Source organism: Anastrepha ludens, chromosome X (genome assembly GCF_028408465.1).
Source record: "Anastrepha ludens isolate Willacy chromosome X, idAnaLude1.1, whole genome shotgun sequence".
NCBI lineage: Eukaryota > Metazoa > Arthropoda > Insecta > Diptera > Tephritidae > Anastrepha > Anastrepha ludens.
The window spans coordinates 68,856,722-68,874,047 of record NC_071503.1 but is presented as its reverse complement, the minus strand read 5'-3'; the positions used below and the strand labels follow the sequence as shown (position 1 = coordinate 68,874,047).

Genomic DNA, 17,326 nt, shown 5'->3' with positions numbered 1-17,326 from the left:
CGAATGGGTTAGTGCGTGATTATCATTCGGAATTCACAGAGAGGTCGTTGGTTCGAATCTCGGTGAAAGCAAAATTAATAAAAACATTTTTCTAATAGCGGTCGCCCCTCGGCAGGCAATGGCAAACCTCCGAGTGTATTTCTGCCATGAAAAAGCTCCTCATAAAATTATCTGCCGTTCGGAGTCGACTTGAAACTGTAGGTCCCTCCATTTGTGGAACAACATCAAGACGCACACCACAAATAGGAGGAGGAGCTCGGCCAAACACCTAACAGAAGTGTACGCGCCAATTATTTATTTATTTTTTTTAAGTAAAGTTTTTCATACTGAAGTAAGATATTTGTGTACTGTATGTATGTCGACTTTTGTCAACGTTGGTTTTAGGTTTGGTATTTTATGCTAATGTATGGATTTTTTTAAGTTTATAATGATTAGAAAAAGCTTTCAAATAAAACTGTGTAAACACATTTTTCAGTAAAGTTTTTGAACTTTCAATCCCGTGGAAATGGGGGGTGTATGTAGACTTTTGTCGGCCACTGTAAAAACTTGTTTCTTTCGGAAATTTAATTCTGATTATAATTTCACTTCACACACTAGTTCACAAATCGTTGTAATATATGTTTTTGTTAGAGTTAACACTTTGATTAAATTTCTCAAAAATTGTCTTGTTTGTAAATAATTCTCTTATGTGAATATGTTATAGTTTGTAATCCTTTTACGAGGACATATCTTTGATTCATTACCATCAGTTGAGCGTCAGTCAATGTCAAGTCAATTCTTTGATCTCTTTGTGTAAGTAATTTTATTTATTCATTTTTAAGCTATTAAATAAAACCATTTAATATTAATTTTTAAATTCACATTCATTCAAATTTTTAGTTCACCGCTTACAAGCAATAATCATTGCGTTGGCATTGTCTGTCACTATACTTGTGACGTGCGTCTTGAAGTTGTTCCACAAATGGAGCGACCTCGGACAAAATGTCTTTTGATTTCAACGTAGTATTGTCGAATTTTTTTTTTTAACAGTTCATCACTCACACGGGGTTCATTGGCACGCGGTAATACACAACCTGGATCTAGAACATGGACAAACTTTTTGAACACATCATTATACACTATGTTTATGGATTGATAACCCTCAATCAGTAAGCAAGTCAAAGCATAATCTATCTGTTTTTTTTTTGTCGTATTGTTGTATTCAATGAGCAACTGCAGTAATACGTAACCTATCTTATGCTGGATGGACGACTTCCAGACGAGCTAGTATAGTCAATTTCCTAATACTCTTCATTCTTGTTGCTATAGCGATGAAATATTGTTAAATGATCACGTAAGTTACTTGTACTTCTATTCGTGTTGTATTTTTTTCCGCATTTGGCCAATTTTTTGTCGTGAGATTTTCCAAAATACTTCCACACCTGAAAACTTTTGAAAATACCTTGTTGCGCTTATTTTCCCCATCGACGTTGTTCTGCACTGCAATGCATTCATTTGAATTAGTCGCACTAATGTGGTGCGGACTCTTGCATTCAATTTCGAAACAATTGAATTAAGTTAAAGTCATCCTTTTCAATAAGTAGTTCCGTTTATGTTTACTTTTCGTTACTTTCTTTGTTATGCATATATTTATACAGACACTCACACCTTATTTGATTCAGGTACGATTTGTTGTAAAATGTTCTAAATATCACAATATATTTCGAAAATTGAAAAACAGAGTATGCTCACATCTTATTTATTTTGCTTTTTTAATTTCTCAACATAAAATACGATACAAAAAAGCCTCCACTCATTTCATTATAATGAAACAAAAAAAAAACATACAGAGAATTCACGCCGCAGCTTAAGTGATACAGTTAAAAGTATCGCTATCCCCGACGCAAGTTCCAACAAAGTCTAATAGTTTAGTATGCGAGAGTTTGTACAGTGAGTTTGACATAAAGCAATATTACATGCATGCTTGTGCTTTTTAGCCAGGAGTCCGCGTACTTCGGTAGAAAAGCGTGGGTTAATTTTAGAGGTTTTCAAAAAAAGAATGTCGTATCGTAAGATATCTGAAATTGTACATTTAAGTTCGGCAACAGTTCAGGACATTATTGAACGCTTTATATAAGAGATGAAAATCGTGTGGTAAATAAGGGACCACAGATTTAAAAAAAAAAACTTTCACAGAGAAAGAATGTCAGTGGTTGGTCTGCCAAGTGAAGAAAAATCCAGCAACAAGCGCTTCAAAGTTAACTGAATGTCGAAAAGTACCCTTTTTTGTACATGATGGCAGACCTTTCATATAGCACGAGGCCGATATAGAGCTCAAACCCCAAAATATGCGAGCTATTATAAAATACCGTGTAGGCACGTTGGGCATGCATGTTATCAAATGAAAGTTAAGCCTCTTTCGAAGAAACAATGAACAAATTATTAATTAAAAACTTTAGCAATAAGATTCAATTCAAAGCGCCTGAGAATTACAAAAAGAAGATGACTTTCGTTTTTATGAAGGTAACGACCATAAGCAGAAGTCACAAATAATACAAACATGGTTAATATATAACATTGTTGAAACTCCTGCATTATCACCGGATTTTAACGTCATCGAAATTTTGTGGCCGTATCAAATCTGATCTTAAAAAAGCGATACTTGAAGAGTGAATCCAAATGAGTCCAGTATACACAAAACAAAAATTGATTGACTCCAAGCCATGTAGACTGCAAGCTGTAATTTATAATAAAGGATGCCCAACAAAGTACTAAATACCTTCAAATTTTAAAAATTAGAAATAAATAGTTGCTCTTTTTTAACGGTATCGTTTAATTTGCGGCGTGAGTTTTCTGTATGATTTAATTTTTTTTTGGCATTACAATGAAATGAGTGGTTACGTGTTTTTATTTGGTGTTGAGAAATGAAATAAAGCAAAATAAAGAAAATATCTGCATAATCTGTTTTTCTATTTTCGCAAAATATTATGAAATATAGAAAACTTTACAAAAAAATCGTATCTTTATCTGATAAGGTGTAAGTGAAGGGAGTGAAATATTGGCACTCAAAAACTTGTTGCTTCTTGAAAGGTAATGTTCTATTCCACTTTTCATAAACCACTATATTTCCTGACTGCACCATGCATGGCTGCCCCACAGTGACCGCTTTTTCCTGATGGAAATCTTGACAGAAAGTCGGTATCATATCTCCGAAATTAATCGCCCGAACAAGTTTGGAAAATATTGCAAACTTATTTTTTAATTCAATATTGTGTAGCCCAATATGATATAGCGGTTGTTGAAAAAGATGTCAAAGCCGCCTCTGGGTATCAGACAACCCTCTCGTGATCGTCGAGAAATCAATAGTTCTGCATTCTCCATTTTGACCAACGATGAGCGTAGGATAAATATTTTTTGTGGCCGGAAATTAAAGACATGGACTTAGAAAATTTCTGGTTTCAGTAGAATGGCGCGCCATGCCACAATCGGTCTTTTGCGCACCAAGTTCGGTCGGCAAGGCTTCCATCACAAAATTGAAGCTCATCACAGCCTCCCCAGGCTCTCCAACATATTGGCCTAGTGACACAAACAAAATCCCCCGACCTCATTTGCGTTGCGAAAAGTATTCCAGAAAGTGAAATAATCTGTAACTCATGTTATGAATTAACCTCTGATCACTCTCCAGTAATGATGAAATTAAATAAAGACATAGCTGAATCTCTTACCCCCTGCACTCTTCAGAGCAATAAAATTGATTGGCAGTGTTTCCGAATTTTAATTGCCTTACAAATAACCTGGCGCTCCCACTCAAGTCTAATGCAGACATTACAATTCCAGTTGAACATTTCAATAATTGCCTTCAGCAAGCAGATTGAAACTCAACACCACTCATAACCAAGTAGCAACACCTTTAGATATCCCTCGAGGTTTAAAAAAAGCTAAAAGAAAAGCGCCGAGCGAAAAAATGGCAACGACACAGACACCCCGAAGACAAAAAAACTCCGAACTCGCTCGCACGAGAATTAAAACAACTCCTTGAAAAAGAACATAACATTCAGCTTCATAACCATCTCAGTAACCTCGAAGCCTCCTCATCCTCTGAATACTCTCTTTGAAAAGTAGCAACAAAATTCGAAAGACCAATCTTATCACAGTCAGCCATCAAAATGGAAAATAATAAGTGGGCTAAATCGGATCTTGAAAAAGCTCATACTTACATTTGCTCGTACTTACCCAGAGACTATAGCACAAAAAGTCAAAGCCATCCTGGAACTCATCCACCAGATGGACCCGCCCATATTTTTTTTTCGAAAAACGAAGTAAAAGCAGCAATAAAAAGGCTCAAAACAAAGAAAGCTCCCAGATATGATCTCATCACTGAAGAACTACTCAAACAACTGCCCGATAAAGGAATCTCTTTTCTCACATATATGTATATGTAAAGCTATCGTACTAACTGGTACCATCGGTACACACGGTACCATCGAACAAGAACCCAGCCTCGTAAATAGCATTCACCAAGCTTAGAAGAAATATTGCGCAGCCGCATTTTTTGATATATGTATCATATCTCATTCGATCGCGTCTGGCATGACGGCTTACTCTGCAAAATAAAACTCACTCTACCCATTAATTATTACACTTTTATCAAGTTCTACCTCAAAAACCGCTAATTTTTTGTTAAGCAAAACGGACAACAGTCTATACTCTTTGAATGTTTAGTTGGCGTACCGCAAGGCGTTACACACAAGATCTACCAATGACAGGGGAAACTATCGTCGGAACCTTTGCAGATGACACCGCCCTACTCCCTATAGACTCCCACTCCGAAGTGTCTTCCCTCAAACTCCATAAAGACCTTGATTAAATGACTAAATAGTTGAAAGACTGGAAAATAAAAGCTAAGGAGACGAAACTTGCTTAAGTTCTCTTTACACTCAAACGAAACATTGCCCACCCGTTAAACTCAATAATGTAATCATTCACCAAAATAATGTTACGAAACATCTTGGTATGCAGCTCGACAGCAAGCTTACATGGAAAACGCATATTTTCACCAAAAGCAAAGCACTTGGAAATAAACTCCGAAACCTATACTGGTTAATTAACCGAAATTCTCATGTTTCTCTCAAAAGTAAACTCTTACTCTATTCAGTTATCTTAAAACCAACTGCAGCTAACTCTAACATCGAAATACTCAAAAGATTTCAGTCAAAAACCCTAAGCATGATTACAAACGCACCATGCTACATCACAAATGCTCAAATACCTCGTGATCTCAAATTCGCCACAATAGCTGAAGAAATAAAAAAGTGTTCCACCTCCCATAATAAAATACTTCAATCACACATAAACCCTCTAATTGCAGAAATAACTCTCAATCACATCTCCTTTAACGGACTGAAGAGGAAGTCAACAATGGACTTCTTATACTAATAAGCAAACATTTTAGAAAGGGTTGCTTTCCACTGGATGTTTTCCTCACATGCTTAATAAATTGTTTTAGTTTTAAGCACAATTACTACTGAATGTTAGAAAACAGATTGCAATAAATAAATGGATTCAAAAAAAAGTTGGTAATTGTGTTATCAGACGGTACTGCTATTTGATGCCATTAGCCTTTTCGTGAGATGCCGTGAAGGACCGATGTTATGCGAACAATCCATAAATGAATCATTTTGTACATTTTTGTAATTTTTAAGTCTTAGCTACTGTATGGACAACCCTGTGCATATACCTATAAACATACGTGGATGTATACATGTGAGCAATGCATATATTTCTGGTAAAAAGTGAGTAGAATTGTATGTGGCATCGATATTGAATTTTGCGTCTTCATGCTAAAAATAAATTCAACGTATGCGCATTTTCCGAAGAAAGAAAGAATCGATTCAATTGACTTTCTGCGTAGGATGTAGGGAAGCACGTTTCAGTTTAATCGTTTGAACGAGATCTTTTGCTCTTTTATATTTTTTATTCTTTGAAAACTTATTGGGGTTTTTTTATTCATACTTGTTTTCGTATATTACCCCATTATAATAATCGTCTATGTAATGTTTTAATATTACAGTAATCTTTCGTGTATGCTTAAATGCTGCTTTCGGTTTTTAACTCGATAAAATAAATTAAATTAATTTTGTAAGATCTTCAAGTTATAGAATTTTTTATTACAAAAATTGTGTATTAATGTTTTTTGTCTACTTTTTTTACCTTTAATTCATGAAATAGAACGGCCAAACTGCTTTAAGCATTGCCAACAATTTGGGATACATTACTGCTGTTGAAACTCTAAAAGTGGTTACCGAAAAATCAGTAACGAATATCATCACTGGCGTGTTGGAAGAGAAATATAAAGTTGCTGCGCCGGAATTGATGCATGAAACATTTATGTCCGACTCTGATGACGAAGGTGGTGACGAACATATAGATCATCATCAATACAAATACATGGCGACTGATGATTTAAGAGCGTCTGAACAGGATCATCAAAATTACGATACAACCAAAAATGATGACAACATCGATAATCGCCTACAAAAACAGGTTCAACAGGCGCAATATACAGAATCGGCTGGGCGTAACACTTTTCAAAGTGACAAAGGTAAATGGCGTTCCTATTTTCATGCACATAAAATATACAGAATCTTATATACATACGTACAGTATGACTGCACGCATTTGTGATTTTATTATGCATAATTTTTTGGGTTGGTCCATTCGATTCACTTCGACATATATAGTAAGAATCTTCACTTATTAATTTTAAACATATTGGTTCGAAATTTTCCGTATACTATAAAAGGATTTAAGGATTTCAGAAAATTAGTTAAAACGTTTAACTTAACCGAGCTTAAACGAGCTGTTTAATCGAAGCAACGAAAAATTTTAATTCCATCCGATGTATATGTGTACATACAGTATGTCAAGGATGAGTTCTGACATTGAAAATAAATTATATTTTTCGATTTCAAAATAGCACTCTTTATTTCTCTTTGACTTCTTCCTTGTACAGATTCATATTTATTCCCAACATTTAAAGGGAATTAATAAAAAACTGCAAATTATTTGGAAAACAATAGCTAAAGTAGGAAAACAAATAACACATTACTTCGACACTGTCAATAAACTGATTTTACATTTTGATTTTTCAAATTATTTAAAATGTATTGCGTGATTAATTTTAATTTACTCTGCTTAATTTACTCTGCAATGATCACTTTATGTTTTGGTTTTATCATACATTGAACAATTTTTGTTTTATTCGGACTTCAATTTTAAATACTGTGTTTTTAAAATGCCTGACAAAAGATTATCCTTTGATATTACGTGATTATTATATTATAATTACCACTTTGGTAAAAGTGTTCAGGAATTGTCTGAAATGTTTTCGGTAACACTTTGATGATCGAAAAATCGGATTAAAATCCGAGAATTTCCTTGAGAACTCTTGCAAATGAGTTTAACGAGGAATGTGGTATTGTTGTCTCTCATTTAGCAGTGCGTCAAGCCATAATGCACCACAAATATTCATCAAGATCAGCACGCAAGAGACCATTCATGTCTGCACAAAATGTAGAACGACGCCTGTCTCTTTCTTTGAACAACATTTCCGAACCAGAAGATTATTGGGATAACGTTATATTTTGCGATGAGACAAAGATAATGCTGTAGTACAACGATGGACCGACTAGAGTATGGCGCAAGCTCTGAAATAAAATATATATGTAATTCCGATGATTAAATTTGGAAACATTTCCATTATGGTTTGGGAGTGCGTTTCAAGTAAAGAAATTTTCGATTTTACCAAGATAAGAATCCAAAGCATAAGGAGCATAATGTGCAGATGTGGCTTCTCTACAAATGCGGTAAAGTTATAAATACACCGACGCAGAGCCGCGATATTAACCTGGTTGAAAAATTGTGGGTCTTTTTGAAGAACAGACTTGCTAGAAGATATCCAAAGAATGCAGCAGCACTAAAAACTGCAAAAATGGAGGACAGAATATACCGAACGAATACGACGTAAACAAATTGATCTATACCATGAAAAAGCGTCTGCAAAATGTTATTGAAGCTAATGATTACCATACCAAATATTAAATTAATCAAAAAATTACGTATTGACATTATGTATTTACAATAATAAAAAAAAGTCCGTGTTAAGGTTTGTAAAACCAATTTATTGACAGTGTCGAAATAGTATGTTATTTGTTTTTTTGCTTTAGTTGTTGTTTTTTCAAAGAATTTTAAGTTTTTGTTATTAATTCCTTTTAAATGCTGTGAATAAATATGAATCAGTACAAAAAAGAAGCCAAAGATAAATAAAGAGTGCTATTTTTTTCTATTGAAATCGAAAAATTGAATCTCTTTTCAATGTCAAAACTCATTCTTGACAAACTGTATGTTTTTAACAGAGCTTTAAGTGTGAAATTATGTGCATTTTGAAAACGCTATTTCTGTACTATTAAAATTTTACCCTTTTTTGTTTGGAAATGAGGTTTTAATTTTTTGATTCTGCGCTCACTTAAAGGAAATCTGAAAGCACATTTTTATGTATACTTATATAATGCAGGAATAAAAAGAAGAATTCTAAAACAAAACTTTTTTAACACTGATTAAGTATTCAGATGAAAATACTCGTTCCTAAACATTCAATATAAATAATTACAAGTTATCCTCGAATTGTACAGATATACGAGTACAAAGGTGGATTTTAACATGTGTTCGAAAAATACGCTTAAAACATAAGCCAATGCTATTGACTTAGTACAGCAATACCCAGTTGCCAGTTCCTAAGTTATAAACTTAACAGTCACACTTTGTACTGCTGACAGCAGTTTTCTTTCACTGAGTAATGCTGAGATTTTCTATTCTCGATCAAACATTCCCAAATAGAAATATGGGTGAATAAAATCTCCATTGATTGACTTACATGGTTTAAAATTTTACTAAGTTATATCACAGACTAATCTCATTTGCTAGGCTTTATTATAATACAATTCGAGGATTTTAACTTTTTTAATCGGTAGAAAGTTTTGTGACATTAATGATAGAGAAAGATTACGGACACATTTGCTGAGGTTCGCCGTCCTGGAGCTCTATTTTTCATATACTATTTCAAGCATTTTAGGTCGTGTGTATAGAATGATTCTTTCGATATTAACTTCCATGACGGAAATAGTTGCACGTGACAACCGAGTTAGCTAGCGCCTAACCACCATTTGGTTTAGCTGAAATTTCCCAGTATTTTTACTGGTCTCCGTAATAGTGCATGTTTTTTTTACTACAAGGCATCAAGTTATTTATTCAACCAGGTTTGTGTTGTTTCTTTGCTTGTAATTCGCTGTCCCCCAAGGCGTTCTTTCTTGGGTTCAAGCTATAGTGTGTATAAAAACATCAACATTTTTTTTCGCCGGCTGTCCTCCTTTGGCAGTATTTCTGCCATGAAAAGTATTATTTAAATTAAAGAATACAAATAAACCTTCTCTGGTGGCATTAACATGCACCTCACCAGTTGGGGGAGAAACTTGCGCCAGTTCCATAGCAAAGAATTTCATTTAATGTGCAGTACTTAGAAATAATTGGTTGCTTTAAAAATGTAAAAATTATTAATTGTTTGCAGCGATTTTGTAAATATTTTTTCAGGCTGTAACGTCATATATATGTTTGCACATGTCTCTTGCGTAAGAATATGTTTTATATTCCATATATGCTTTAATTACATTACTGATTTGTAATAATGCTCATTTATTCGCTTTTTATTTTTTCTACTAAGTCAATGAAGGTTTTGCTTCATCAACCCAATATCCGTTAAAGCAGATCGACAATGTTGTGATAACTCGTCCGCCTGTTCATCTGGGGTAGGTATTTGCAGAGATACTAAGCCATATATATTTTAGCCCTTCAATACATGATTTTTATTTTTTTTTGCTCAAATGCAGCTTCCTTGTGTCGTTCCTAGTAGATGCGCGTGGGGGTTCAATGCGTGGGTGCCGCCATAGCGGGGTTCGCGTGATTGTGCCACCGAAGGCTTGTACGCAACCAACGCGTATTACTTGCCGTTATGTGAAGCCGCAACGCGTACATAATCCCCCACCTTTGATGGAAGGTGAAGCCTTGGTTAGCCGTATAATGGAGTTATCTCCAGTCGAGGCCAAATTTCTCGGGTAAGTTAATTTTTGTGACGTAGTATTATTATTATTATTATCTTTTTGCTACCTACCATTATGGGATTTATTAAATTTCCAGCCCAGTTGTGCTTGAAGTGCCACACTTCGGCTCTTTGCGTGACAAGGAACGTGAAATTATAATTTTGCGTTCGGACAATGGAGATAGTTGGCGCGAGCATACTTTGTACGATAACGATGCTATCGATGCAATGATAGAGGTTTTGCAGGAAACCATTATTGACGGACTTAATCCACTTGAAGACTTGCACACTAATCGCATTGTGCGCATTTTGACACGAAATTTTCCACAATTCTTTGCAGTAGTATCGCGTATTCGGCAGGAGGTGCATGCTATTGGGCCTGACGGTGGCACCGTCTCCTCACAAGCAGTGCCACACGTGCAGGCCATTTTTCCGCCGCATGCGCTTACAAAGAAGATTCGTGTCGGTCTTCAGGCACAGCCGGTTGATTTGAACAGTTGCTGCAAGCTGCTCGGTCAGGGTGTGGCCGTGTCGCCAGTCGTTACCGTTGAGCCGCGCCGTCGTAAATTTCATAAAGCCATTACGCTTAGTATACCAGCTCCAAAGGCGTGCACACAAGGCATGGTGAATTCATCATATACAGGTAACGCCCCAACGCTGAGGCTTTTATGCTCAATTACGGGGGGACCAAATCGTGCCGTCTGGGAAGATGTTACTGGCTCAACCCCTTTTGCTTTTGTGAAGGATAGTGTCACGTTTACAACGACAGTGTCTGCACGTTTCTGGTTAATGGATTGTCGTAATATCGCCGATGCCAGTCGTATGGCCACCGAGCTCTATTCCTATATGACTCAAGTTCCATTTATAGTAAAATTTGTTGTATTTGCGAAACGAGTTTCAGCAACAGAAGCAAAGCTTTCCGTTTTTTGTATGACCGACGACAAAGAAGATAAAACTCTGGAGCAGCAAGAATTTTTTACTGAGATAGCGAAGAGCCGAGATGTTGAAATACTTGAAGATCAAGATGTTTATTTGGAGTTCGCAGGCAATTTGGTGCCAGTGTTAAAATCAGGCGAACAATTTAATTTTAAATTTCAGGCTTTCCGTGAAAATCGCCTCTCATTTATTGTACATGTCAAAGATGAAGAAGAGCCTTATGGTCGCATAAGCTTTATGGGTGAAGCAAAAATTGGTCTAAGGGAACCGCCACAACAACCAATTTGTATTTTAAACATATCATTAGAACGTCGAGACATTATGGAAAACGCCAACCGTTTGGATGGCAGCCAAAAAAGTTTGAACAATATAAAAATCGATCGTGGTCTCAATTATCGGGACTTATTAAACGCTGGTATTAAGTCGATAGAATTTAAACCTTCTACTGTAATAGAAGGGGCAATAGATGCTAGAGAGGCAGGATTTAACCAGGGCATAACGTTGCATGTTCATCCGGACGGCAGAAACGTTATACACAAAGCAGATATGCACTTATCAGATATATGTGACTTGATTGATGACGACTGGATGCGCTTGGCCAAAGAATTGGGTGTACCCGAGGCCGATATCGAGAGTATCAATGCGGAATACACTGAACCTACATCTCAGAAGTCTACGGTCATGTTACACCTTTGGCTGCGCCAACAAGGACACAAAGCTACGGGCAACGCCTTGGAACATGCTCTGAGCAAGATCAATAGAAATGACGTTATGGAGAAATGTATATTTAATATGGAAGCTGTAAAAGATAACATGGAACAACGCATTGCTAAAAGTCAACTAGACGAGTCTGAGTCTAGTGAATTTGAATTGCATTTAAATCAAAGCATTGAAATTTATTATGATGACAGCAAACAAGCACCAACAGCTATAAACGACATTTCTGTTTTGAATGATTCTTTACCGACGAATGAACAAACAAGGCAAAGTAAAATTTATAAAATTAATAACGGGAATAAAAATATAATGTCAACTGAAGTGGAAAATAATTTGGAAACAAGTAGTATGATATATTAAAACTATTTGAAAGGGACTCTAAAATTGACGCACTCATTACAGAATCTGTGACCAGTTTCGATCAGGCTGCAACCACTAATACGCCCTCACCCATACCAAATGAAGTTTCGCAATTAGTACATACAGATTACGATATAGATAATATTCGACGAATTGCTGAAGAGCATACTCAAGAAGTATTAGATGAAGCGCAGAAGAATATTCAAACTGATGGTGAGAACGAAATGCGATAATGCTTATTTTAGAGTAGTTAAGTGGTTTTTATACCAAAAACAATCACCGTAAAAACATTTGGTAGTATTTAAGAAAAAAAATTTTCTCAAGGTATTTTCGATTTATTTAATTTTTGTCAAACAACACAAAAGTTCTCACTGACTATTGACTTTGTGTTAATATAAACTATTTGTTAATAAAATAAATAATCATCCACCTATTGCAGGACATTATTAGAGATATTTATTTACTTATTTATTAAGAGATTCATTCCTAACACAGCCAGGGTAAACCTTACAATTATTAGTGCTAGTCACAATAGGTTACAATTTTCAGGATAAAGTTTGCATAGGTATTTCAAGTTACATTGAGGAGCATACTAAGTTAACATTTAAAGGAACAAGAAAAGTCACTATGAGTTCATGTTATCTGTTTTAGTACTAACATATCTCTTAAGTTCGCCTGTACGTATGTTCATGCTACTTACAGATACTTAATTTTGGTAGGGAAGAGAATTCTGAAGTCCATATGAACCAAGAACTTGTATAAGAAGTGGCTACGTATCTAAATACGCATACCATAACAGAAACTATTATAAATATATTCTAGGATAGCCAGGCGGCTATTAAATTAATGCATGCGGCTTTACAAAGATCAAAGGTTGTACAGGAATGCCGGGCAGCCCTAAATGATATTAGTGTCGTATTCAAGGTCAGCTTTATTTGTGTTCCGGGGCACAGAGATATTGAGTGAAATTGTAAAGCCGATGAGCTATCCAACAACGGTATTACTCTTCAACTGCTCAGTGATGGAAGTACAATTGGGTTACTTATGCCCACGAGCACATTAATAATTAAGAATAGCATTACCCAAGAGGCCAATAGGGAATGGAAAGATAAAGGTACATGCATACAAGTCTGGTTACTATGGCCGCAAATAAACAAAAAAAAAAAAAGACAAAGGAACTGCTTAGCCTCTCAAAGGAGGATATCTCGAAGGTCCAGCCATTCCTTGAGACTATGAGTTTTCTCCCATAAGTATTGTAGCAGTTTTAGAGATGAGGAAGAGGAAGAAACAGTTGACCTCTTTCTTTGCAATTGTCCAGCCATAGCTAAAATCAAAGCAGGTTGTCTAGGTAAATACTTTTTCAATTCTCTTTCATAAGAGCCACAAATGGTTTCATGAAGATAAATAAATAAGGTGCCCGTGTGGCACAGTAGTATCACAACGGACCTGGAAGGTTCAAGTGAGTTGGTCGCACCTACCGACTACCACCAGAACCTAATTGCATGTAGCAGCGATAAGTTTAGAGTTTCTCATTGACTTTTTGGCAGTTATTCCTGTAGGTGAGGCACCCAGTACTTTCGGGTAGTAGATTTTAGGCAAAAGTAAGATCTGAACCGAGGAAGCTTATCCATGGACATGGAAGAGAAAGTGTCAGCAGGATGATAGACGTGGTCTCTTGCCTTGATCCATAACCATAATTTACAAAAATTCACAACCATACAATAACGATGGCATGACATATATTTTAACCATTAGAATGCGAATGCGTAGAGGAGTAAAGTGTTGCATAGTCCAGAGCTTGCAAAGCATTCCGTACAACTTACCTATGATTAGTCTTTGGTTAAAAATGATTCCGAGATTTTTAGCCGTATGCACATAATTGAGAGCAATGCCGTCAAGTACGATTTTTGGAAAAGTTCTGGAAACAACAACCACTTCAGATTTCTTAAGGTTAAAACCTAGTGCATTGTGGAATGCCCATTTATTAATGCGGCATAAATTTTGGTTGATTTTAAGAACACAGTCATTTATATCACTCAGCTTGCAAGGTCGATAAATCAGGACATGATTTGCGAACGAATGATAGCGCATTTCGGTAAAGAATATATCCCTGCGGAACTTTCCTGTTCATTTCTACTCGTAAAATAGATAATGTCTGTGGACCAGACGTGACCTTTAGAAAAGAGGCAATTAAAGGAAAGTGACTTTTTCATCGTCAAGAGACTCACGAATAACTTCGTCAACGTCAATAAGCACAGTTATACAATTATGTCCTTTTCGAAACCCGGATCTCCGCTTGTGTCAAGGAGAGCTCTTACAAAGAAACACGTGAGTGATTCGAATATCGTTGAAACATAGCTTAAAATTGCGATTGATCTGAGTTCACCGTCGGTTTCAGGGATCTGGAAAATTTTAGCGGTTTTCAAATATTTTGGAAAAACGGACGTTGTTAGTATCATATTAAAACAGTGTATGTAAGCAGAACCGGGAAAACAGCTTTTAGAAAAACAGGGTTTGTACCATCTATCCCAGGGGCATTTAACTGGATAGAGAGAAAACGTTCACGGAAGTCGGACTGATTAACACAAATTAACTTAAATAAGGGGAATGGTACAGAGCCGTCGAATGATGGTCCTATTCTTTCGGGCCACTGATTAACATATTTGGACGATTCAATTGCAATTCATATAGACGAGTCTTCACTGGGTCTACCTCGGCGTCAGTCGTTTTCAATTGTGACGTCATATATGTCTTCTCAGCTTCTAACTTAGATATATTCGTATGTGTATTCTGTGTTTTCCAGTTGCACATCTAACTTTAACGACAACTCGGCTGACATTTGTGACACCTGTGATAACATTTCCGATTCAATTCGCAAAGATCGCGATGTTCCATTTTAGTCGATGACTCCTAAGATTTAAACAGGAGCACATATTCGTCTACATCGACGCCCGCTACCTACATAGCTTCGCGCAGCCGTATTTGTAATTCTGCCTTGTTCTCAGTAGTTAACAAGCCTCGCTGTTCCAACTTTTTCTTAAGCTTCTGACCCTTGAGTTCGTTTAGCTTTGTCATTTTCACGATCCTGTTCTTGAGACTTTATTCAACCAGCCCTCTTCTGACACCAATTGTCAGTCATTGAGAAGTCAAACGTCAAGAAAATTAAGTTATGTTTGGAAAAAGAAAGTATGGGTAATTGGTGATATAATAAAGTTCACCTTAAGTCATTCATATAAAAGTAGTCAATGAGAAATACACTACTATATGTACTTTTCTTCAAAAGGGCTCACAAATTTTCAATCAGGCTTATGTCGTGACTCTGGGTCGGTTTATTTATAACTTCTGCACACTATGCACTTTTTCTTCTTTAATATCAGTAATAAACCCAATTTTTTCAGCACTGCCCACTAATTTTTTTTTTTTTTTTTCAATATATTTAAATATTGTTTGGCGTCCATTGTGCCGTCTATAAACGAAAAGTCTTCTACTTCTTTCCTTCAAATGCGCTCCCAAACCATAATGGAAAATTTTCCAAATTTAATCATGGGAATCACATATATTTGGATTTTATGTCAAGGGCTTGCGTCACACTCTAGTCGGTCCAACGTTGTAATACAGCATTATCTTTGTCTCATCGCAGAATATAACGTTATCCCAATAATCTTCTGGTCCGGAAATGTGGTTCAAAGAAAAAGACAGGCGTTCTGCATTTTGTGCAGATATCAATAGTCTCTTGCGTGCTGATCTCGATGAATATTTGTAGTGCAGAATGCCTTGACGCACTGATTCATGAAATACAGCAATACCACACTCTTCGTTAAGCTCTTTTGCAAGAGTTTTCAAGGAAATTCTCGGATTTTAATCCAATAATTCTAGTTTTAGGTCCACCTGCTCTGCACGCTTTTGTTCTAATCTACCCTCTTTTTCCGCTTTATTTACATATAACATTATAAACGGTCTGAAGTGTTACCGAAAACATTTCAGACAATTCCTGAACACTTTTACCAAAGTGGTAATTATAATATAATAATCGCGCAATAAGAAATCTTTTGTCAGGCATTTTAAAAACACAGTATTTAAAATTGAAGTCCGAATAAAACAAAAAGTGTTTACTTAATGATAAAACCAAAGCATAAAGTGATTATTGCAAAGCAGAGATTACGGTAAATCGAAGTTAACACATTGCCTCCCGGTAATATTTTGCTGGAGTTTACTAAAAGACCGGTGATTTTAGACCTGAAAATTACTTTTTGAAATTTAATATATATTTGAAGAAATCTTTTTTTATTTAGTTAGAGTAAGTCTAATAGTTTTTTATTCTATGATATTTTGTAAAACAGTTACCTTTGTGTAATGGTACTTAACGAAAATTACAGATATATCGTGTTTCGCTTCTTTTATTGTGAAATTGTTTCTTTGCTTTTGCTTTTATATCTTAAGGGGTGTGCTGTTTCATGTTTCCGGACAATCTACAAGGCTGGTATATGGTTGCAACAGTGCCTCTTGATGGGGTTGGTTGTTCTTCATCAATTTCTTCAGTTATCCATATTATTGCTACAGGCAATAAATAGTCCTTGTATTTTTTTCTTTTTGGTTTGATTTACTGCATTAAACTTAATAAAATTGTTAAATGTTTATGATAGACATTGCCGTTTTCTTTGTCCATTTTACAGTTTTTCGAAGTATTGCGTAGTATGAAAGGTATTGATCTGACCGATCAACGCCTTTCATATGTTTGTTGTACTCTGTTATTGCACAAAGATTTTTTGATATATTTCTTAGTTTTTCTATCTATAGGGTTATTTCATAGGTGCGCTTCAACTTTTTTCCGATAGGGAGGGCGAACGACGCAATATTTTTTATTTTTCGCTTGTCATTTGTAAACTTCATTAGTATACATTTCATCATGGAACGCTACACACTTGCAAATTATTATGAAAATAATCGTTCTGTTGCTGCTACTTTAAGAGCATTACGGCCATTTAACAAGCCGTCCCGTTTTGGGGTTATGTGAAGTCATTGGTCTACAGTAACAAGCCAGCGACGATTTGTGAGCTCAGAGCCAATATTGAACGCGAAATTGCTGGAATTTCGGCCGATTTATGCAAAAGAGTGGTCGAAAATTGGGTTCAACGATTGGACTTCGTAAAACGTGCTCGCGGTGGTCATGCAAAAGAAATCGAA

The 17,326-nt window shown here is 35.8% G+C and overlaps 1 protein-coding gene across 8 annotated transcripts in view; it reads left to right on the top strand.

Moving 5' to 3' along the window:
- The window catches only part of LOC128869480 (ankyrin-3), a 363,477-nt gene that overhangs the window by 302,051 nt on the left and 44,100 nt on the right, over positions 1 to 17,326 (top strand). For 6 of the 8 annotated variants that reach the window (XM_054112038.1, XM_054112033.1, XM_054112034.1 and 3 more), the window contains 5 exons: positions 6,208 to 6,580; positions 9,755 to 9,839; positions 9,921 to 10,145; positions 10,228 to 12,128; positions 12,185 to 12,355. In XM_054112038.1, coding sequence (XP_053968013.1) covers positions 6,208 to 6,580; positions 9,755 to 9,839; positions 9,921 to 10,145; positions 10,228 to 12,128; positions 12,185 to 12,355 — 2,755 coding nt within the window. Of the gene's footprint in view, positions 1 to 6,207; positions 6,581 to 9,754; positions 9,840 to 9,920; positions 10,146 to 10,227; positions 12,129 to 12,184; positions 12,356 to 16,582; positions 16,729 to 17,326 lie in introns of those variants that run through there. The other 2 variants (XM_054112039.1, XM_054112036.1) reach the window with 2 other exon arrangements.